The following is a 25,367-nucleotide window of genomic DNA, read 5'->3' on the forward strand; positions in this document are numbered from 1 at the left end:
GGAAGGGGGGGGTGAAGATTTCAAATGGAGTCACCCATACTGGTAACCCAATTTAACATTCACACTCTCTTTATGGAAGGTTAAGGTCATGACTTTCATAGGGGTTTTATGGATTTCAACTGGACTAGCCCAGTGCTATTATTAGTGTTCATGAAAGGTAACCCTGATGAGGTATCATTGGTACGAACATCTTTATTGAGCATTCTTATTAAACACATCCTTCAAACGTTCCTGCAATCTTATTGGTTCTTAGCCATGTGATATGACACGATATCACACATTTTGGTGTGTGCGTGTCAATGTGATACTCAAACACACTATATCGGAGGTGCATAGCAACAACGAGACTGGTCGATTCTAAGCCCTAGGTATACAAGTTCGTTGTAAAATGTTGATTTAATGTGATTAAAATTTGGTATACTGTACTTACGATTAATATATTTATTTGAATTTAAGTGTTTAAGAATGAGCATAAAGGTATTGTATATAATGTTGTGCATCTATCGTCTCATATAACACAAGCGACATCATTTATGCCAAAAATAATGCATGACAGTGCAATACCTTTATTCTCTAAATAGTTGAATCTAGCTATATAGATGCTATGTGTGCAGAAAAGATGTGGGCATCGACAAAATGCTATCAGTGATACAATGGCAAAGACTTTCTGGATGTACATGTAGTACATGTATGTCCTTTGTGAATGCCCATTGTGCCCCATTCACAAAGGACATACTACTGGTTTGCAGAATGCCCCATCCACAGAGACATACTACTGGCTTGTACAGGTGTGCGTCAAACAAAGAACATCAACTCAGCAGCCAGAAGGTCTTAAAACTATCAACTTGCAACTTAACACTCATTCTGTAGAAGCAAGCCACATATGTCTTATGTTGCTATGACACTATGAAGAAATTTCCTGCTCACAGTTTTTTAAGTGAATCGGTTTACAAACCATTGATATTCTTTTCTTTTTCCATCCCACCAGGTTCTATCAGCTACAAGATTGTGTACATGAGTGTGCGTCTCATCCCGGGCCCTCACGGCGTAGAAGGCTGCTTCAATACATACGCCTGCCAATGCTACGGCTCATCCACAGATTATCACAACCCACCACTCGTGTACGACATCACGAACGATCCATCAGAATCGTCACCTCTTGACACGCACGAACCTTTTGTGCAAGACATTATCGGTAAAGTTGGGGGCGCCCTGGAGGTGCATAAAGCTAGCCTTAGCCAGGTACCATACCAGTTTAGTTTACTAAGGCTGCTGCCTAGGCCGTGGGCGCAACCGTGTTGTGGTGTCTTTCCATTCTGTTCTTGTAGGGAACAATCAGGCGCATCTTCCTTGCAGATGGGACCCACGATGGAACCACCTTTGTCAGTATCACGGCAAGTTCGGTAGAAGAGCAGATGTCACCGCAGACATGATGTTTTTCAGTATGGAATTTTTTTGTGACAATTTATCATGATAATTTCTGAAGAAAAAGTGAAAACATTTGAATAAATTAACAGGACTATGATTTTCCTGAATTATTTATGTACATTACAGAAGCATTAAAATGCAATGGATAAAACGCATAAGCAGATGAGAAATCCTTGGACTTCCAACATTGGAAAAACTTGGAGAAAGACTGACAAGGGTGTGGAATTCTGCATGTGTAGTCAGTGTTGCAGTCCAGATGCTGTCTACGAAGGCAGTCTGTGAAGCAGAGCCTTTTTTCATCACTGGAGGAGTGCTGTATAATTACGTTTGGTCAATGGTGTAAAGAGATAGTGACTCTTTGAAGCGGAGTGATCAAAAGCTCTTGGAGATAATGTAGCAGTGTGGTTCTGTCAGTAATTACTCTCGCATTTCTCAGAAAGTGCCAAGAGATTCCCAGCTCTAGAGGAATGCTGTTAATAATCAGTTGAAATATCAACGCTTCAAGAGGAGCTATCAAATAGCTTACAGAGACTATTATATTATATTATATTATATCTGTGATTCTGTCAATAATGCTACGTGTTTCACAGCTCTGGCGGAGTGCTGTTTATAAAGAAGCAAGTGCTATTGACACTTAAAGAGAAGCTATGAAATAGCTCATAGAGAGAGAGAGACAATATTATGACAGTATGATTCTGTCAGTAATGCAACACTTTTTACAGCTTTGACAGAGTGCTGTACTTAATTAAGCAAGTGATATAGACACTTCAAGACTATTATGACAGTGCAATTCTGTCAATAATGCTCCATGTTTCTCAGAAGAAAGCCCCAAGAAATTTGCAGCTAATGTACACTTATAGAGGCCGAGATTATAGGCTATTCCAGTTGAAATATGTGCACCCCCGTATAGAAGACATGACCTTAATCTCCTCTTTCACACACAGGTGTAGATATCAAATGAAGTCATCCATTCATCAGGTAACCCCCTTGAAATTCACACTCCCTGTGTGGGAGATTAAGGTTGTGTCTTCCAAAAGAGGCATACATATTTCAACCCCATTTGAAATTCACACTCCCTGTGTGGGAGATTAAGGTTGTGTCTTCCAAAAGAGGCATACGTATTTCAACTGGAAATATGTAGCCTATTCTACAGAAATGTGTCATGCTTTGATAAAGAACCTGTTATTAGCCAGGAGGAGTTTCTACGGCTGAATGAAATGTTGCAATTCTGAAGGAGACAATAGCAGCAATTGTCTTGGTATGCTTTGTTTGTTTCAAAAGAGTGGCGTCATGTAAGCAGGCTTGGTCTGGGCCATCTATTCTGATGCCAAAAATTGTGAAGTTTTGGCTATCATCATCATCATAAGAATATAATGTATACTAATCAATTTCTTTCAAAATTTAATACCATTATTATATCAATAATCTTGTGCAACGTTATTTTGGATATTAGACATTTTTAACCCTCTGCACCTGTGTGTTGACTGCAAGTTCCAAATTTTCTTTGGAAAAATTCAAAAAATTCAAAATTGTATATTTGTGACCATCCACCACGAAGTGGTATAGTAAAGTCGGCCCTAGGCCATTTTCTGTTTATTGCAGATTCTAAAAGAGTGCACTTTCAGCTTTAAAATGACACCTCAACCAGCTTCATCAGACATCTGGAAGGTTATGGTTCATCAAAGGTCAAATTCCTAATATATTTTGCATAGAAATCCATATACTGTTTTTGATTGTAGCTTAAAATGGAAATGCCGACTTTACGACCAGTTTGTGGTGGATGGGCACATTTGCATAACCATAATTAAAATCAACATGAAAAATGCATTAAATTCAGGTCAAACAAGTCCAGTATTGGTTCAGTTGTTCTTGAGATAGCTCTTGATATTTTGAGAAAATATCTCAAAACTTAGGACTTTTTAATTTTATGTTGAAGCCTGTGGCCAGCGTGCAAAGCAGTAAGAAGCAAAAATAGAGCTATTTACACAGAAGACAGCACAAGCTAAATGTTGAGCAAATATGTGTGGAAACTTTTTTTTTTCATGTATATCTCCTTTTGGGGCTATTCCATTTATAATCTGTATGGCAGACACAACTTTAATTAGGGAGTGTGAATTTCAAATGGAGCTATCTGAATGGGCAACTCCATTTGAAATCCACACCCCTGTGTAAGGTCATGTCTTCAATTTGGGGGTTGTATGGATTTCAAATGGAATAGTCCAATGTATCTCCTCATTTGATGTGAAGAGAGAATGTGCAATGCTGTATTATTATATGCAACTTATTTAGAAGCCCATTATTGTTGAGAATTATTGAGATTGGAATAAAATGTTCAGGTTTTGTACTTCTATCAGAGATACTTCAAATACAAGTGTTTAAAATCCATATGCCTCCATAAGTTAGAAGTTCTGGGTCCTCAAAGTCTGTGAAATGTACGTCCGCAATGCGGAACTGCCCTCACAAAAGCAGATTTACCCAGGCTGATCAACATGTAGTGGCACATAGTACACTATGGCACACTATATGTATAAATACATATAGGCAGAGGCATAGCCAGTCTGAATAAGCAGACGAAAGGTCTGGTTAGGGGGTAAATGGATGAGGTCAGAGGGATTTGTTTGTTTTTGCCATGAAATTTTTTGTAAATATTTTTGACTTAATATCTACCACCGCCCCCTGGCCATGCCTCTGAAGTTTCCATGTTGTACTACAAGCTGTATGTACCAAAGGAACACTTACTATATGGCTTGATTAAAGCATTGTGTACAACTGGAATAAGTTGGCTATTTGTGACTTGATCAGATCCAACCATGTCAAAGCAGTTAAGAGGAAGTCCTGCTAGAGCTAAATACAGCAGTTCTACTGGAGTGAACCAAACCTGCCTGGTTATCAAATTAATCTCAGTGACAAGGTTATCTCTGATAGGTGCTAATTGATGCAATGACATTAAATCATCACATAGCACCTGCTAAATTCAGAGATAACCTTGGCACTGATTAATTTGATAACCAGGCAGGTTTGATTCACCCTTCCTCTTTAAGGATGGCATATTTGAGCCGGCTTTCAGGTGCCCGTCTGTCCGTAATGTACCAATCCTACTCAAAAACCATAATCAGTTTTAATGAACAATGCGCACACATAGACCTGCCCTCCAAATTGAATCTAAACATTGGGCTATTGCAGTTGAAGTCCATACACCTGATATAAAAGACATCTTATTAATCTCTCACGCAGGGGGGGGGGGGTGTATATTTCAAATGGAGTCACTTAGTAACCTGAATGGATGAGTCTTCCATCGGGGTGTATAGATTTCAACTGGAATAGACCATTTGTGAATTTGTTTCCAGGTCATATTTATGTTATCAAAAGCAAAATCAGCATTAATATCAAGATATTATGATGTATATATATTCATCAAGTAACTTTCAAGTATTCTAAGCTGTGAAATTTTGCTGTTTAAAGCAGTGCAATTTATTATATTTTTTGCATTTTTTGTTGCAGGTGTTACCATGATTATGTAATATAAATATAATCTTTTCTGATACAACTTTTTTTACTTCCATTTTGGTTGCATTTTTGTGCCAATCCCTCACCCTTATGCAATCTTGTTTCATTGCTTACTTTTTCTATTTTCTATAATTAGGTTATTTTTGTGGTCTGTCTGTCTTGGTTGTCAAATGTGTACAAATAAGTTTTATGAACTGCAAAAGCTTGCCAAATGTTCTCTCTTTGTCAAATCAAAATCATGTGGTTGTGTTTTTCTTCTTTATAATATTAATTATTTTTGAAAGTTTGATGTTCTTTTCTCAGAATTTGTTGGGCTGACTTATATTTTTGCAACAAAAAGACTTAACCAGGATAGAAAATAAATAAGCATGTTTTGTTGTCTGCTTATAGTGGGCTATTCCATCTAAAATCCACTTCTCCCTGTTGAAGATTTTGGAAATATCCCTCCCAGGGGGAGTATGATTTTCAAATGAAATAAACACATTGGGCAGCTCAATTTGAATTTCATACACCCTCTGAGAAAGATTCAACCTGAATCTTCTACAGAGGGAGGGTAAGTTTCAAATAGAGCTGACTAATGTGTTCATTCCATTTGAAATTCATACTCCCCCTGTGGAAGATATTTCCAAAATCTTTCACAGGGGGAGTGTGGATTATAGATGGAATAACCCAATGTGTAACTTTTCTAATATGGCTCAAAATAAGCTAAGGTGTCATAAAAGTGTAACACACAATTATTTTTCCAGCTCTTTTCTTTTGGTCTCCAACCAGGTTTAAATTATAGTATGCACATATATCGTTCATAATACACTAAAAGAAAGATAAGTTATAGACCATTTACTTCACAAATTTAATTTTCTAGCCCTTGCGTATGTTATATTTGACAGACACAATTTTGATGATTTTCTGCAATCAAATAAACATTTATAAAGTATTACATAAGGTATGTTGTGGTTATTTAGGTGTAGGACCTACAGCAACTGATTGTGGAAAAAAATGTGTCCAAATATTACAATAAGGAGGATAAATTGTTATAAATAAAATATGTGTGTCTGTCAAGCCATAACATACGCATAAGATGTCTGTCAAATGTAACATACAGAATAATAATTTGGCAAAAACAGTAGTTCAAGATGGGAAATTGAATAAAGATCACATGCAGTTTATAAATCACATGTTTTAAAACACTTTTATAAACTCTAAACTATCATCATAATGTGAACATCAAGTGATTTTTAATTTTTTTAACGTATTGCGTATGTTACTTTTGACAGACACATACAAATCTTGCGTATGTTACTTGCGTACAAATGTTTGACAGACAACACTTAACAATGGATTGTGTCATCAAAAAAGCTTCTCCTCACAAAGTGATAGTGCCACAAAGCTAGGTGGAGCTAAATGCTATGTCATGTAGCATAATTAGCTGTATCACCCTAGTTTAGCAGGAATTACAGCACCGTCTTGCGTATGTTACTATTTGACAGACATTTCAAGAAAAATTTTAAAATTGTTATATGTTCAAAAAGATGGCAGCCACTTACAAATTGATTATAATATGGAGAAATGAAGTTATTTACAATAGATTTACCCTTTAGTTTATGCTTCAAGTCTTTGTTTATAAAAAACTGAGGGACTTCAAAATCAATCAAAAGTTTGACAGACAATAGTAACATACGCAAGGCAAACTTTTAAATCCTTTTTTGATCTGTTAACTTATAATTCATAATGCCTCTTTCTGTTTTTTTGATTGGTTTACTGCACCATTTTGGGAAACAGGTCACATGAATTTCTATAAGGATCCATAAAAAAAATTAAAAGCTGTTGAAAAAAGGCGTCTCTTGGCATGTTACAAATAAAAGTGTAAAAATAGGCATTTTTACAGCTATTTTTTATTTTTTTATTATTTAGAGTGAAAGGATTTTACTTAAATTGTGTATGCTATGTCTTTACTACCTAAACTTGCCACTAAACTAGCAAATATTCCATTTCTATAATTATTATTTTAAAAAAAAGATGTCAAAATATATGGCTATAATATGACACCTTAGCATATTTTGAGCCATATACAATGTTGTGCAAATATGGTGGTTATAAATATCTAGGTGTACGGTTTTTAAAAACAATTATTTTTGAGGGATTTTGTCTTAAAATTAAAGTAATGTGAACTTATATAGAATTGCAGATTCATGGAATGGAATGTGAACTTATTTATAACTGTGTATATTATAATTATGCAAACTTTATATCAGTAACCAGGCTGTCCCATTTGAAATCCATACCTCATTATCAAAGACATCTTTCACACATGGAGTGTGTAGACTTCACAAAGTCATGGATTTGCCCATTCAGGTAACTTAACTCGAAATACATACTCCCTGTGTAGGAGATTAAGTTCTTGTCTTCCAATGGGGGAGTGTATGGATTTCAAATGTGACCAGATCTGATCAATCAAGCTAAAAGTTGGCAACAATGAAACTGAGATATATAGGCAGAAAGTGAGGGAAAACCAATAACAAACATAAGATATTGGACACATAAAAGGTTCATAATTTTGCAACTAAGTATTCAAGAGATTCACCATCAGTAAGTGCAGGTACTGAGCAAGTTAGTTATGGTAGTAACTCTCAATTTTCAAAATTTCTGACTTTGGCCTGAGTGGATCACAAATGAAATCGCCTGATCTGATTATCTCTTATACAACCCATTGCTTTGGTCACTTTCCCTGTAGGTGCTTACCACATGGGCGCTGGCGCCAAGTGAGCGGATAGAGATTATTAGTGTAGTTTGATAGTATATATACCAAGCTTTTTTTCTTGTATACTTAATGTCACAGTTTATGCTTTCTACTACTTGAACTATGTTTTAGACTATAGATGAGTTGACCTCATATTTTATCAACAAAAGCAAGGGACTGGTATATTGATATGCTTGAGGGAACTGCATACAACCACTTCACTGTTCAGTAGCCTTAATTGTGACGTGGCAGGATTTTGAAAAGCATCGGGTCCTGAACGAAATATGATATACGGGCAAGGAACAATGGAATTGTGATGATGCGCGAGCATTCTGCCAGGCAATGAAGCCACAAGTCTACTCATCTATAGACTAGAGAAGTGTGATTGGGCTGTTACAGTTGAAATCCATAAACCCCTATGAAAGACATGACTTTAATCTCCCTCACAGGGGTTGTATATTTCAAATTGAGTTACTTGAATGGGTGACTCCATTTAAAAACTACACCCCCTGTGGAATCACCCATTCAGGTAACTCCCATTTGATATTCACTCGCACTGTGTGGAAGATTAGGGTCATGTCTTCTATAGGGGGGAGTATGGAATTCAACTGGAATAGCCCATTGTATAACTGACCCTTACCATGTAACTTAATAATATATAGATTCTTATACTTAAGGTGCTGAAAAAATGTTGTTAATCTTTCAGCTTCCAATACAAAATAAATAGTATTATTAAGAGATCTGTGCTTTATTTGATTGTTAATTAAAGAGTTTTTGATTTGTCAAACACTTGCTATTTTCTTACTGACAGTTTCGTTAGTGAACCACTGATTTTTTCGAAGCTTGTTGTTGTTGTGATGATCCAACAGCTGCTGACTGTCGGGCAGTTATGTCACTTCTGGTAGCGATGTTAGTCTTGCTAGCAGTCGTCAACAGTGGATCATAAACATGACTTAGATTGTAGATCCCCTCGTCTCTGTTCATAACTCCTCTCAGTGACTTCCCGCTAGTTATGAGCTGTTGGTTGAAATTGAGATACCTGCATGGGTAACTCTTACTTGAAATCTACACACCCCCGGTGTGAGAGATTACGGTCATTCTTCCATAGGGGGTGTATGTTTTTCAACTGGAATAGCCCATTAATGGCTGAAATGTTCTTGTGATCTTACATGTTGTGTTTTTGTATGTTTCCCCTTCTCACTTCCCTCCATTCTGAATGTGTGTGTTTTATGTGTATGACAATATCATGTTGTTGATCTATATATAATTGAATAGTATCAAACTATGTAAGCCTACAGTATAGAGTTAGCTTAGTATCCAGACACAGATTAATTTTACAGCTTAGGAAATAAGCTGTCTAATCCCTCTATGAAATTTAGACTGATTTGGTGTAGGCATAACATGTAGGTGTACATGATGGATAAACCAACTGCAATGTACATGTAGAGCATTTGTAGTGATCTACATAAGTTGCTAGCATTATAGGGTTGCTGATTTTTTTTTATGAACCGTGTAATTCTAGTTGTTTTTTCACATAACATCCACTAAAGTCAACTAAAGTGGCTCAACACAATGTCTCAGTGTTAATTCAAATTATGCACTAAAAATCAAACAATTGTAACTCAAGTGCAAAATATTGTTGATGTAAAACCTTAAAAAATTATCATTAGATAAATCAAGGTAGTTTCCATTGAAAAATATTGTAACTGGTATAAAAGACATGCAAAGGATTCTTTAAAGTTATTTAAAATCATAAAGACCATCAAAAATAGGCTAATGCAGTTTAATGTAAGGGCAATCCTTCAATTTATTGTGTAATCAATATTGGATCTGCCTGGCCTTGTTCCAAATGATATAAATAAATAAATAAGTAAATAAATTATATGGAATTGTCCATAATTAATTTTAAAAAAATTAAAAATTGATTTGAATCGCAATTTAAATCAAGATTTAAAATGAACACGATTTAGATCATGCAACCCTGGCTGGCATGTTTATCGTCAAATTAGTAGCAGTTGACCTCTTGGATTTGGCCATGACTGTCATTTCCTGTGTTTGATCACCAGTAGTTTGTATTATGTCAAACAGAAGTATATGATACAGAAGAGATATCTTACACTTCCCACAATGCATTTCTTCCATTTCAATTTTCTGTACATATTTGCTCTGTAGTGCAACATGGGTCGATAGTGAAAAAAGTATCTCAATGAACAGAGCACATCCAGATCTTGCAAAATATGTTTATTTCTTGACTATCGACCCATGTTTAGCCAGTATATTCTCAACATGAAAACATAGGGAACCTGTACAAAGTAATCGGAGTGTCATTTGATGTAATGAGGAGATGCATCATGTTGCAAAGGATTCTAGGAAGAGTAATACATCTTCTCTGTATGTGATGCATATTCTTGCCAATTACAGCCATGTACCGTAAGGTTTAAGCAGAAATAATGCAATTTGTACTGCAAAACTTTCCAATTTTGCATGTATTGTTTATAGCACTCAATTCTGAGTAGCACACTGTACTGCTAATAATAGTATCTTATAAATTGTACTATAATATTTATCTGTACTCATGAAAGTGCTTATGGGATTTACCGAAAATGTTTATTCATAGGTAGGTTCTCGTCAGAAAATGTCATTCAAAATGATCAGAAGCAGTGCATGCAAAGGAAATGTGTGCACCTGGGTAATTTGAAGCCTGCTTGAATGTACTACGTATTACATTCTAAATTCTATAGCAGTATTATGTATATATATTGATAGCAACAGCCTGCTACTTACTGTTAATATCACACAGTTTTCATTCTTTTTAAAGAGTCATCAGATGTTTTTTGTACTGCTGATAGCACTTTCATTTGGAGGGATTAGAGTAAGAGGGTCTTCTCTGCAATAGCTGCCCTGCAGACATTTTGACAATTTCTGCATTCTATATTGTATACAATCTTAAAATATGGTACCTGGCAGCTATTGCAGATAGCCCTTCTTGCCCTAAACCCCAGATTAGTGTTGTACTTCTGATACATGTAACACTTTTATGTCGAGGGATTAGTGTGAGAAAGTCCTAACTGCAATAGCTGCCCTATATACATTTGACAATTGCTGCATCCTTTTGTGTGCATAATCTCAAAATATAACATCTGGCAGCTATTGCAGATAGCCCTTCTTGCCCTAAACTCCAGATTAGTGTTGTACTTCTGATACATGTAACACTTTCATGTTGAGGGATTAGTGTTAAAAAATCCAAACTGCAATAGCTGCCCTATATACATTTGACAATTGCTGCATACTCTATTGTGCACAATCTCAAAATATAACATGTGGCAGCTTTATTGCAGCTAGGGCATTCTTACCCTAAACCCCCAATCATTTAATTTTGTATCTGAAGCTCATCATCATGAGCATAGGTCATCAAAATGCCATTTATATTCTACCATATATTATTGCTTGGGACAGTTTTTGAATAATAACCATTATATTATATACAGCTTTTATATATCTTTTCAAAATATTCAACCGGATTATCAATTGTATACTTTGTAGATTTTCTCAAGGGAAAGACTTCAGCAATTGGTAAAGGGATGGCTTCAAAACCCACCTGTCGTCTGCAGTGGCGGCGCAAGGGATTTTTTTCTCTTTTCGGAGGGTGGGGCATGGGGGAAAAGGGAATTGAAAATCAACAAATTTTGCCCAAAATTTTGGGTAAAACATACAGGGGGTGTAACTGGGGGAAAGAGTTCTGACTTCTGACTGGGGTAATTTTCCCCTGCCACATCCCCCTAGCACCGCCACTTGTCAGCTGAGACTACTAGCCACTAACTGGATGTTTAACCATGTTCTGTTGCTGAAATTTTCTTGGGTTGAGTTAGCAAACCAACTCATGGGGGGATCAACCCCCTAACCCCCTCCCGCAAACCCTAATAGCAATTACACTAATGTTTCTATTAACAATTAAATTACCAAATCAATATTTAATATATTATGTTTTAGTTGCAGGGCAACACCCTAACTCTTTTTGAAATTCAATAGTGGAATTATTTAAAATATACATTTTATCAAATCAATGCAAATGTCTGTGTCACAAAATGAGGTCGATTTATTTGAAGTTTATTTTTTAGATTGTAGTGATTGTAGATATTTTGATGTCAATTTATTGTTATTGATATGAATATTTTGAATTAATAAGGCTAAAAAAATGCTGTGTCTTTTGCGGTAAAATCATGAAATTCTTTTTTGAAGAAAATACTTGCATTGTTTAGGTATAAAACAATTGATATTTGTACTTCAGATGCGTAAATCAACTAAAATTTTATACTGTACTTTTGAACGCTCAAAGATGACACTCATAATTCAAAATTAAGTTTTAAAAAAACATGTTCCGCATTCGTTTGTTAAACTGCCATGGGCTTTGAGACATAGCATTATTTTAACCTAATGTGAAATGATTTACTATGGAATAGTGTAATATAGGATCTTGTACATGCCTTGGGCATGGGCAGAATTGTACCGTACTTGGCTGTACGGTTGTGGGGCTATTCTTCATGTAAGCATACACAGAATTAGCATAATGTCAAGACCTTTATTCAGGGATTAGACAGCTCATATTGGACTATTCTAGTTGAAATCCATACACCCCCTTATGGAAGACATGAGCTAAATCTACCATATAGTGAGTGTAGATTTCTAATGGAGTTGCCCTTTTAGGTAACCCCGATTGAGATTCACACTCCTTGTGTGGAAGATTTAGGTCATGTCTTTCACAGGGGGTGTATGGATTTCAACTGGAATAGCCCAGCTCAAGCTGTGTAATCCCCTGTGTCTTGATACTATGTTAACTCTGAGTATTGTACATGAAGGTAAAAAAACCACATTTAATTTAAGCCTTTAGTTATAGGTCTTGCATGTAAATTTAAAAGCAATGATAATATAGCATTTGTTATTAATAATTTTGGTCCAGCCTGTATTATTCAATAACAAGAAAAGAATTAAATGTTATTTATTTTCAAGGTGATTTTTGATGTTTGAAGTTTATTCATTTATTCACCCTGTATAAAATTGTACTTTTTTAGTACTATTATATATTAAATTGTAGAAGAAATGTAAACATCTACTCTCTATTCGAGAAAAATACAGAATAATATTTTTTATTCAAAAAATGTTATCCTGTTTTGCCAAATGAAACATAGCTAAATCTTACATTAAGTATGTAGAAATCCAAGGATTTGAAAGTCCACTTACATGTATGTAGTCCCACAGTCAAGTACCGTGAAATTAAGAATTTCAAAATTTGAATTTTATGGGAATGTCATCTTTGGAAACCTACAACTCAAAAACTTGTTGGGCATCTTGTTCCCAATTTTGTTGAAGTGGGTCACAGTTTTAACATTGTAAATCAGATTAATGTTAATTAATTCAATAATGTTTAGGCAACAGAACACTTTCACTACCAAGGCCCACAACACTGAACACCACTTATTAGCATCATGAGAATAGAACAAATGTGACACGATCTGGTCAATGGGGGCCAAAGGCGGCAAATTTGAAAAAAAGATAAAGGCAAAAATATGGGGTAAAAACAATAACATACATAAGAAAATACACATCACAAAACCTCATAACTTTATAACCATGTCTGATAGCCTAATGTTACTACAAGGTAATAATTATAATAACTCAATTTTCAAAAATGCTTCCTTTGGCCCCCATGGAGCAGATCATGTCACAAATAATGAAATCAGCAGTCATGCGCAAAAATGTTGGGGCACTTCTTTATTTCACAAATCTCCGCTCCCTTTAACAATGTTAAACGCTGAAAAATAGTTAACGGTGGTTGCACTGACCACTCCAACATTGTTACTTGGGGAGGAAGGGGGAGTAAGTGAGTAACATAACATTACTCATGAAACATTTCCCACCTCCACAATTCACAGGAATATTAATGGAATATTCCATTTGAAATCCATACACCCCATGGAAGATGATACCTTAATAATCTCCTACACAGGGGTGTAGATATCAAATGGAGTCACACATTTAGGTAACCCCATTTGAAATTTACACGCCTTGTAAGTTCATGTCTTCCATTGGGGGTGTATGGATTTTAATGTGATCTTCAAAATGCCAAGTTTTCCAAGGGTTTTTGCACAAGATTGAGGATTGTCAGTTTTTCATTCTTTAAATATTTTAAGTAGTATACCAAAACATTGTTTTAGTGACAAACACACCTCAAACTGTGGGCTGATCCCTGTAAACCATGACACATCAGGTGCATACCGGCACCACTGAGCCAAGGGGGACAACATTTCCAAATTGTCTGCTTCTGAAATGACTTTACCAGGTCAAATGCACAAAATATGCAATTTTAATGCTAAAAGGGCAAATATTAGGGCATTTGTAGCCTAAAACTGGAGTAAAAGGAGATTTTGGTCAATCTTACTATTTCAAGCCAGTGGCAACTAACTACCATCTGGTCGTACATCTGTGACTAAAACAGGAAACACTGTCCCCCAGGGTGAGATGCACCTGTTGGTACATGGAAGGACTAAAATTTACATATATTTACAATCTACAATATTTATATACAAACAAGAGGCACACATGACAAGATGATAAATCAATGGACTATTCCAGTTGAAATCCATACACCCCTTGACCTTAATCTTCCACATAGTGTGACTTTCAAATGGGGTTCCCTGAAATTTGAAATTCACATTCCCTATCTGAGAGATTCAGGTCAAGTCTTCCATAGAGGGTGTATGTATTTCAACTGGAAAATGTAAAAAAAGTTGCAAGTGATCACTCTGAAGTTACACCTTCAAAGGCTACAAATTATTTTAGTTTAGAAATAGGAAAGACAGAGCAAGTAAACAAGTCTTCTATAATTTGTTTGGCTTATAATTGGCAAAAATTCAATTTTTGTTCTGCACATCAATAAAATCTTTAAGTCCCAACTCATACTCCCGTAAATTCATATAAGCTTTGTAAGCCATGCGGCCATATATTACAGAACGTAGAACTACCATATGTGCTGTGCCCAACTGCATGCATGTCGTATATCAATACATGATGGTATGAGTCTCTCTTTTTTGTGCCAATTATAAGCCAAACAAACTATAATATCAGTCCTAGTCCTCGGACTCAGAAGTTCAAAGTTATATTGTAGCCTTAGTCGTTGGCCCTGTAGGCAGATCCCACCATGCTTGCATAGTAAATGGTAATCAATATGCAACATACTGTATCATAACATTTGAATTTTTATTCAAAAGTTCAATTTGTAGTTCCTGACTGCATGATATACTAAGTTTCCACAAAAAGTTATTGTAGCCTAAGTCCCTTAGCCCTCTATGCAGGTGCCACTAGTGTACTTGCAGCTGATTGAATAGCAAATGTAACCGCAGCCAATTGTTGCTTCACTGTTTCCCATTTGTTAGCATCCAGGTTATTATCAATATCAAACATGGCATCGGCAATACCAGCAAACTTGTCACTAGCGTATGCATTCTTGCTGCTTGGTGCAAAAAGAACATGTCTGAAAAAAACAGTAGCAAAGAGAAATTGATTGACATATATATGTGATATCCCATGTCAAAACCAGACACTTTTGGGTAGGATCGTAAATGGAGAACTAGAAGGCTATATATTTGTACACAAATACGGCCATACCCGCATGTTATCGGTGTAATTTGCTGAGGACTTAAAATAAAGAAATTGTAAAAAGTCGCCCAATTGGGCAGAACATTGAAAAGTGAAAGTCCAAGTGAAAGTCCAATTCACAAGCTTTAATTGAATATAGGTTGCACTGTCGTAGCACTAAAAATAAAGAAATTGTAAAAAGTCCCCTCCCAGGGGAGTCGTCTCTCTTACTCTCCATAGGTTGCTGTTGTCAGTATCTCTTACTCACAGTGAGGCTATGCAATATGATTAGGGGAAACTATTCCAGAGGGAGCATGTAAATTAAATGGAACAGCCTTTTTTGGGGCCATTTCAGAGGGAGTATGTAAATTAAATGGAACAGCCAATGGGTATCTAATTTAACTGGAACAGCCTTAACGCTTCACGCTGGTATTTCCAATTATGATATAATACGATCCGTCTGTTTAGTCCTACGTGTGTGGGGTGGATGGGTGTGTGGGTGTTAGTAACAATTCTCAGGTGCTATCTGTGTACATATTCTGAGCCCGGAAGCTGCTTTCTTTGATGAGAAACAGCCCGCCCTTTGTTTTAACATTTGGGGCCCTGGGGCCCATAATATTTGACTTATGAGGCCCATGTACATAAATATGTTGAAGTATAATTCTCTAGTGCTATCAGTAGACTCAAGCTGGCCACTGTAGCTACTTTATTTACTGAGTAACGGCCGGCCCTATGTTTTAGCGTTTGGGGCCTTGGGACCAATATTATGTGATATATAGGGCTCATACGAGGGGCAGTCAGTATGTTTTAAGAGTTGACTCGTGACGTCATTTGTGGTTCGTTTTCATGGCATTTCTCAATGATTACATAAACACTGTACCTTTGTCTTTCAAACAACACATGTAAAAATTATATCACACACATGATTACGTAACAGCATTAGCATAAAATCAATGGTCTAGAGTCACCTGGTGAAATTGAGTCGTTTTCTTTAAGGGAAATAAGAGGCTGAAATGAGGTATTGTAGTATTTTCTATATTTTCTCGGGATTTAAAGAATGGAAAATGCTGCCTTTTGGAACAGTAATAGAACACAAACTACCCGTTCATTAAACCATGTTTGTTGGGCTGTAAAGGTTTTAGTTCATTTAAAATGCGTGGTCAAATATGTCTTATTTTTGACTAAAACAAGGCTTTTCTTTTTTAAAAATCTTGATATTGCCAAAAATAGCAAACGTGGAAATTTAAATTTTTTTGCCAGTTCTGTTGACAAATCTCCAAATATTTAAACGGGAGACTCCCTAGAAAATATTTGAATCCGTGATTAAAATATAACTGTTATTCTACCTTTGTTACATTTATACAAAAAGTAGTAGTACAAAGAGAGAGGCCATCGTTTGAATGAGAAATTTATTTTTAAAACTTTTCTGTTCATTTCAGGTTGAGATCATCCATAAAAATTCATATGAATATTTAAATCACAATTTTCATAGCATTTTGTAATATTTTAGGCCCTATTTACATGGAATTTTGCAATTTTCGTGCATTTCCACCATGTTGTATCGGTCATCCCACCTACGCATGCATGAGATTGTTGTTTGATTTGCACCAGTTATCATCGCACTGAGTACCAGCTCTCACACGTGACCAGTCATTAAATTTTAGTCTGTTTCATTTTGGAGATATTTGATGTCATTTGTAATAACTGCTTTTTCATTTTCGCCATTTTTGCAGAATAATTTCGCTTCCATTCAAGCCCTAAAGTTGTTGAAGTTTCCAGACGTCCCATTTCCACCAAAGTTTAATGGCCAACTCTCATATTTTACCAAATGCAAACTGATGACCTAGTGTTTATTCCTGCCCAAAACTAGCCATATGCACCTTGTACTTTTGCTGTTCTCGGACATTGTAAACACGTGTTTTTTCTGTAATTTAAAAGCCCGCCTTTTTGCAGTGTCCATAGACTATTGATTTTATGCTAATGCTGTTACGTAATCATGTGTATGATATAATTTTTACATGTGTTGTTTGAAAGACAAAGGTACAGTGTTTATGTAATCATTGAGAAATGCCATGAAAACAATCCACAAATGACGTCACGAGTCAACTCTTAAAACATACTGACTGCCCCTCGTATGTACATATAACAATGTAATTCCCAGGTGCAATCTGTGTACAAACTCTGAGCCATAAAGCTGCTTTATATGATGAGAAACGGCCGGCCCTTTGTTTTAACATTTGGGGCCCTGGGGCCCAATATATATGACTTATGGGGCTCATGTACATATGTTAAAGTATGATTCTCAAGAGCTATCAGTAGACTCAAGCTGGGCATTGTAGTTGCTTTATTTACTGAGTAAGGGCCGGCCCTATGTTTTAGCGTTTGGGGCCCTGGGGCCCATATTATGTGACATATGCGGGTTATATATACATATGACAATATAATACTAAAATACATATCTGTGTACCAAATCTGAACCCTGTAGCTACTTTATTTGCTGAGAAACGGCCGGCCCTTTGTTTTAACATTAGGGCCCCTGGGGCCCCAGCCTTGTATATCTGGGGCCAAAATGGGCAAAAGGCACATCTACAACTTAGGGCCCATACATATGCCACATATGAGCCCTAATGATCTTGTACTTTTAGAGCTAGGCTTGTCAATCTGTTGCACCATATTTTAACATTTGGGCCCCTGGGGCCCTTAATATATAACACATGGGGCTCTTGAATATTTGTAAATATAGAGTACCCCTAGGGCTATCAGTGTACCAACTCAGGGCCCTGACGCTGCTTCATTTGATGAGAAACGGCGTGCTTTGTATTTTCACATTTGGGCCCCTGGGGCCCCGTGACCTTTGACCTCTGGGGCCAAGATGGGCAAAAGGCACTTCTATGGGGTAGGGCCCATAAGTGTACCACATATGGGCCCCAGGGCCTTTGTAGTTTTAGCGCTAGCCTTGTCAGAATGATGTGTTTGATGGAGAAGGAGAAGGAGATGAAACCACAGGATATGGCAATATACCCGTCCATGCTTCGCATGCGGGTATAAATAGCCACAAATCTGTCCGGGGTGATTTTTTTCACAATTTGGGTTTGTTGCGAATTTGTGATGTTATTAATGTTTAAAATATTGTATGATAGTTTCAGATTGGATTATAACTGGCATCTTGTATTTTTTGAGACATTTTGCAAGGTAATTCCTACTCTCAACATTGTCAATAATATTTTTAAAAGCCGATATCTCAATTTCCAATTTTATAATACCATAACTTATGACTCAATATCTTCGCTTAGGAATGTCCGATTTCATTGGGGCATACGGTACGGCGTTGTGGAGCAAAATGTCTCTATATTTAAGATATGTAAAAACCACAAAATTGATAACCTGCCCAAAAGTGTCTGGTTTTGACATGGGATATGGAGGTGTATGGATTTTAACTGGGATAGTCCAATATGGTCCTTGGCCCTAATAATTGGAAAAATGGTATCTTATCATTACTTCACTATCATATCATGTTACTTTCTTTACAATGACCCTCACATCATGACATGGTAAAAGGATGCAACAAGGGAACACAATAAGATACTTTTTTTTGCAAAAAAGTACAAACTGTATCAAAATGATTGGAACCAACAACCTGTCATTTTTGCAAAAATATTTCATTATGTAATGTACCAGCAGTGTAGGCTCATTTTTTTTAATATTTAAAATTATAGTAGTTTTATCTTCTAAGAATTTAAGATCATGAAGATAACTCAATCAGCTCAGAAGTTACATTTGTTAAAGTAAGTAAGATATTGATTAAGAGCACCTGTGCAATAAATATTTCACTGCTCAAAATATTTATTGCAATCTCAATCGATATGTCACTTCATTTAAAGGTGAACCTCATTGAAAATAAAGTTATATATCAATGGAAAGCTTATGATGTCAGGATACTAAAAATTATTTTTTCCGATTTTTTTGATGGCCAATAAAGCTGAAAAATTAAAAAAATAATGAATTTTTGGTCTTTTTAAGGCGCCCAAAAAGCACCCAAATCAATCGTCTATGACCTTGGGAATGCTCGTGACGTAAGCTCAGGGTTCGCAGTCACGTGATCCTACTCGGAAACATGTAAACAAGACTTGCTTCCTGTACATTGCAAGCTGCCCGGCAAGTCTGATTTTCACAATAAAGCTTGAAATTAGAGGAATCTTCAAGTTGCTGGCTCCTTCTATATATAATAGAATTATTGTCAATACATAAATTTTCCGTAAATTTTGACAAAATCAGTCATAACTGGCTGGGTATAACTGGGTAATTGAGTTTGAATTTCGCGCTGGGATCAATCCCATGCGCAAATGCTTGCTGCTACCGTTCATGTCATGGACTGAATAAACATGATCGAATAACAAATTAAATACTTGTTTGTGACATTCCCTATCCTTGATTCATTTTAAAATATCTGATTAAACAAAATATCGTCTTGCAGTAATAAAAAAATTAATAAAAAACCGCCGATTTCATCAAATCCAGCCCATATAAAGGTTTTCATATTTAGCGCATTGCGGTAATACATTCTTTCCACACAATCGCGATTGAAAGAAACATATACTCGGCCTGATTTATTATAAAATAAATACAATTTAGGCTTAGTAGACCATTATTTGATGGAATTCTGAAATCTGAATAAAATTAAAATATTGTCACTTGTGTCACGATTCTTTAATGATAGTACAATCAGTGTACGGTACTGAAAAAGTGAAACATTCATGTTTTATGGATTACCGAATACGATGCGTAAATTGCTAGCACTGCTGAAGAAATTGAAGGGACGGATATGCACAAACACAGCGACTCGCTTCGGGGCTTCGTCCTCAGCACTTGTGCGTGTGTCTCATGGGGTGTTTCAGCAGATTTGATCAATCGTTCCCTTATATTTGGAACATTTACAGGAATAAATTTTGCTGATGAAGTAGCAATAAGTTGGAAATATCAGAATGTCAATATCAAATCGGTCATTTTGTCTGCAAGTACAGTACAGTCGCGGATACTGAACACTCGGCGTAGTGAGACTCAGTCAGTCACTGAGCTCATCTCGTATGTAGGCCTATCTATATACGTGTTCGCCTATCATACATGACCGCCGACCGGCCATGACCGGTTGTAAAGCTAAGAAATAATTACAAAATCCTGTACATGTACCTTATTCTATTCCTTCATTTTCTCATTGTGATAAGTTCATCTCAACTTGGTGTGACGATCTGAACTGGTAGCACTAGCAGTTATTTTTTGCAATCTGTTTTCTTTCCGGTTCTTCGGCGAATCTCCACTCGTCGTGCTTTACTGTAATATTCCCTATGCATATCGTGGATGGCTTGGCCTATCCCAAATCACCCCGGCCAGCACTTTTCCCATTTTTAAATCCACACACTTTATTCAGGAACTTCATTCTTGATTTGATCATGATATTTCCTTCGTGTTATTCTTATTTTATTGAAGACATTTTTCATGTAAGGTAAGTTGACAATGACTGAATTCGTGCATTGGCCCGATGCATGCCACAGTAATACACGGACATTGTGTTTACAATCAAACCCGGAAGTAACTGTGTGTCCCTGGGCTGACGTCATCAACGAAAGCGCCCAATTTGAACGATTTCGTTTTGTAATTTAGGGGGGGGTGCCAATATCCAATCTTTGCATGGAGACTCAGATTATGTCTACCCTGGTACGCTATGCAAATAAAAAATATTCTTTTCTGCTTCCTGACATCATAAGCTTTCCATTGATATATAACTTTATTTTCAATGAGGTTCACCTTTAAAGGTGAACCTCATTGAAAATAAAGTTATATATCAATGGAAAGCTTATGATGTCAGGATACTAAAAATTATTTTTTCCGATTTTTTTGATGGCCAATAAAGCTGAAAAATTAAAAAAATGAATGAATTTTTGGTCTTTTTTAAGGCGCCCAAAAAGCACCCAAATCAATCGTCTATGACCTTGGGAATGCTCGTGACGTAAGCTCAGGGTTCGCAGTCACGTGATCCTACTCGGAAACATGTAAACAAGACTTGCTTCCTGTACATTGCAAGCTGCCCGGCAAGTCTGATTTTCACAATAAAGCTTGAAATTAGAGGAATCTTCAAGTTGCTGGCTCCTTCTATATATAATAGAATTATTGTCAATACATAAATTTTCCGTAAATTTTTGACAAAATCAGTCATAACTGGCTGGGTATAACTGGGTAATTGAGTTTGAATTTCGCGCTGGGATCAATCCCATGCGCAAATGCTTGCTGCTACCGTTCATGTCATGGACTGAATAAACATGATCGAATAACAAATTAAATACTTGTTTGTGACATTCCCTATCCTTGATTCATTTTAAAATATCTGATTAAACAAAATATCGTCTTGCAGTAATAAAAAATTAATAAAAACCGCCGATTTCATCAAATCCAGCCCATATAAAGGTTTTCATATTTAGCGCATTGCGGTAATACATTCTTTCCACACAATCGCGATTGAAAGAAACATATACTCGGCCTGATTTATTATAAAATAAATACAATTTAGGCTTAGTAGACCATTATTTGATGGAATTCTGAAATCTGAATAAAATTAAAATATTGTCACTTGTGTCACGATTCTTTAATGATAGTACAATCAGTGTACGGTACTGAAAAAGTGAAACATTCATGTTTTATGGATTACCGAATACGATGCGTAAATTGCTAGCACTGCTGAAGAAATTGAAGGACGGATATGCACAAACACAGCGACTCGCTTCGGGGCTTCGTCCTCCGTGTCTCATGGGGTGTTTCAGCAGATTTGATCAATCGTTCCTTATATTTGGAACATTTACAGGAATAAATTTTGCTGATGAAGTAGCAATAAGTTGGAAATATCAGAATGTCAATATCAAATCGGTCATTTTGTCTGCAAGTACAGTACAGTCGCGGATACTGAACACTCGGCGTAGTGAGACTCAGTCAGTCACTGAGCTCATCTCGTATGTAGGCCTATCTATATACGTGTTCGCCTATCATACATGACCGCCGACCGGCCATGACCGGTTGTAAAGCTAAGAAATAATTACAAAATCCTGTACATGTACCTTATTCTATTCCTTCATTTTCTCATTGTGATAAGTTCATCTCAACTTGGTGTGACGATCTGAACTGGTAGCACTAGCAGTTATTTTTTGCAATCTGTTTTCTTTCCGGTTCTTCGGCGAATCTCCACTCTTCGTGCTTTACTGTAATATTCCCTATGCATATCGTGGATGGCTTGGCCTATCCCAAATCACCCCGGCCAGCACTTTTCCCATTTTTAAATCCACACACTTTATTCAGGAACTTCATTCTTGATTTGATCATGATATTTCCTTCATGTTATTCTTATTTTATTGAAGACATTTTTCATGTAAGGTAAGTTGACAATGACTGAATTCGTGCATTGGCCCGATGCATTCCACAGTAATACACGGACATTGTGTTTACAATCAAACCCGGAAGTAACTGTGTGTCCCTGGGCTGACGTCATCAACGAAAGCGCCCAATTTGAACGATTTCGTTTTGTAATTTAGGGGGGTGCCAATATCCAATCTTTGCATGGAGATTATGTCTACCCTGGTACGCTATGCAAATAAAAAATATTCTTTTCTGCTTCCTGACATCATAAGCTTTCCATTGATATATAACTTTATTTTCAATGAGGTTCACCTTTAAAAGCATGTAACTTCTGAACGGAATGTGCTATCTTCATGACCTAAAATTCTTAGAGACATAGGGGGGCCTATGAAAGACATGACCTTAGTCTCCCACACAGGAAGTGTGAATTTTAAATGAGGCTACCTGAATGGGCGACAGCCATTTGAAATGTACACTCCCTGTGTGGAAGATAAGCTCATGTCTTCCAAAGGAGTCTATGGATTATATAACCCATTCTGTTTACCTTACAAATGGTCTTCCTGGTAACCCGAGTGGATCAATAAAGGCTCGATCTAATTTCATCATTTGATCATTTATCTGACGAACCTGTAAAGTACTGCATATACATGATAAAAAAAGAAATAGACAATATTTAACGCGGCTGTGTACTCTATAGCCATTGTTTCTTTCTCAAAATTGAGTTTTTATGATATGTTTGTACCTTGTTATGTTTTTTATAAATACACGGAATGAAAATCCAGATTTGTAAACTCCAACTGCAATATTTTAAGGATTTTATTTCACTATTCCACTCGTGTTTGAAATTGAAAAGGAAAGAAAATCTTTGTTGTACCAGCAAGGTACACGCGCGCAACAACTCATCGCGTTGCGTATCGCGCAATTTGTTAACGCACAAATACGCGACGCATACGCGACGCTTATCTGCATGCGCGGCGCATCTTATGGAAACACCACGGAAGCACTGATTTCACAAAACCTAGTGGTCAAATGGCTCCGTTTTAGCTGATAAAATGTGGGTTTTTCAAGTTCTTTCCCCGATTTAAATATCAAGTTATGAATGGATTTCGCTCAAACTTCTCAAGGCGCTGTGGATTTACCCGATGTTCACATAATATAAGTTACAAAAACGAAAACTGTCGCATTCTCCTGTGAGATTCGATGAAAGTGCAAAATGTGACCACTTTAAACTTCAACGGCCATTATTTCAATGTTCATTTTCTCGGTAAAATGACGATTTAGGTACACGATAACTCAATAAATACAGCATCTATAGGTAAGCAAATATGATCATCGTAAAAAGCATGATCGACTCAAGAAACGGTTTTCTCATTTTTTATATTTTGGTCTATTTCCGATTTTGGGCATCATTTTGTGCAAATAGGCGTTTTTGAATTTTAAAAAGTTCATTTTGATGCCTGATATGGTCAATATCTCAAAAAATAAGGCCAATAGCAAAAAAATAAAAAAACCGTTTTTAGAATGGAGCCTCAAGATTGAGCTAAAACAAAATAAAATATTTTGGAAAGAGTGTTTTTTGTTATGATGTACCTAACAAATATTGCCCAAAACTCACTTTTTTGTGATTTTCTTCAAAATTGTTGTTTTTACCCCAAATCTGTATTTATATTAAGATTTATTGATGTCTTGCCTTCATAAAAATGTATACTTTTATATGTTTTGCGCGAATAATTACAAAGTTATTGCACTTTTACTACATGCATGTCTGAGAGTACACAGCCACCTTAATGCAATCATGGCTATCCCAATACCACATGGTTATCTTGCCATTCGGTTGTAAAAAAGAACAGCTTTGCCATTCCGTTATGAAAAAGTATAGATTTTCCATTTGGTTGTAAAAAAAGAGCAGATTTGCCATTTGGTTGTAAAAAAGAACAGATTTGCCATTTAGTTGTAAAAAAGAACAGCTCTGCCATTCGGTTGTAAAAAAAGAACAGCTTTGCCATTCCGTTGTGAAAAAAAAAGCCATTTGGTTGTAAAAAAGAACAGCTTTGTCATTCGGTTGTAAAAAAAGAACAGATTTGCCATTCCGTTGAAAAAAAAAAAGAACAGATAGATCATTAGGTTAAAAAAAAAAAAGGACAGATTACCCATTCGGTTGTAAAAAAAGAACAGATTTCCCATTTGGTTGTAAAGAAAACAGATTTGCTATTCGGTTGTAAAAAAAAGAACAGATTTGTCATTCGGTTGTAAAAAAGAACAGTTTTTCCATTTGGTTGTAAAAAAAAAGAACAGATTTGCCATTTGGTTGTAAAAAAACAGATTTGCCATTCTGTTGTAAATAACAACAGATTTTCCATTTGGTTGTAAGAAAAAGAACAGATTCGCCATTCGGTTGTAAAAGAAAACAGCTTTCCCATTTGGTTGTAAAAATAGACAGCTTTCCCATTCCGTTGTAAAAAGAACAGCTTTGCCATTTGGTTGTAAAGAAAGAACAGATTTGCCATTTGATTGTAAAAAAGAACAAATTTGCTGTTCGGTTGTAAAAAAGAACAGATTTGCCATTCGGTTGTAAAAAAAGAACAGATTTGCCATTTTGTTGCAAAAATAGACAGCTTTCCCATTCCGTTGTAACAAGAACAGATTTGCCATTTGGTTGTAAAAA

General features: G+C 36.2%; 2 protein-coding genes across 4 annotated transcripts in view; one reads left to right on the top strand and one right to left on the bottom strand.

The window, feature by feature from the left end:
• LOC140146160 (steryl-sulfatase-like) overlaps positions 1-5,621 on the top strand; it is a 78,348-nt gene extending 72,727 nt beyond the window's left edge. For all 3 annotated transcript variants that reach the window (XM_072167917.1, XM_072167918.1, XM_072167919.1), the window contains one exon: positions 989-5,621. In XM_072167917.1, the coding sequence (XP_072024018.1) occupies positions 989-1,407 (419 nt within the window). In that variant the 3' untranslated portion in view covers positions 1,408-5,621. The remainder of the gene's footprint in view (positions 1-988) is intronic.
• A 6,455-nt stretch (positions 5,622-12,076) lies between these two features.
• LOC140146158 (putative N-acetylated-alpha-linked acidic dipeptidase) overlaps positions 12,077-25,367 on the bottom strand; it is a 49,911-nt gene continuing 36,620 nt past the window's right edge. The window contains exons 17-18 of the mRNA XM_072167916.1: positions 23,247-23,339; positions 12,077-15,200 (exon numbers count right to left, since the gene is read on the bottom strand). Coding sequence (XP_072024017.1) covers positions 15,014-15,200; positions 23,247-23,339 — 280 coding nt within the window. The 3' untranslated portion in view covers positions 12,077-15,013. The remainder of the gene's footprint in view (positions 15,201-23,246; positions 23,340-25,367) is intronic.

The sequence above is a fragment of the Amphiura filiformis genome, chromosome 2 (assembly GCF_039555335.1).
Source record: "Amphiura filiformis chromosome 2, Afil_fr2py, whole genome shotgun sequence".
In the NCBI taxonomy this organism is placed as follows: Eukaryota; Metazoa; Echinodermata; class Ophiuroidea; order Amphilepidida; family Amphiuridae; genus Amphiura; species Amphiura filiformis.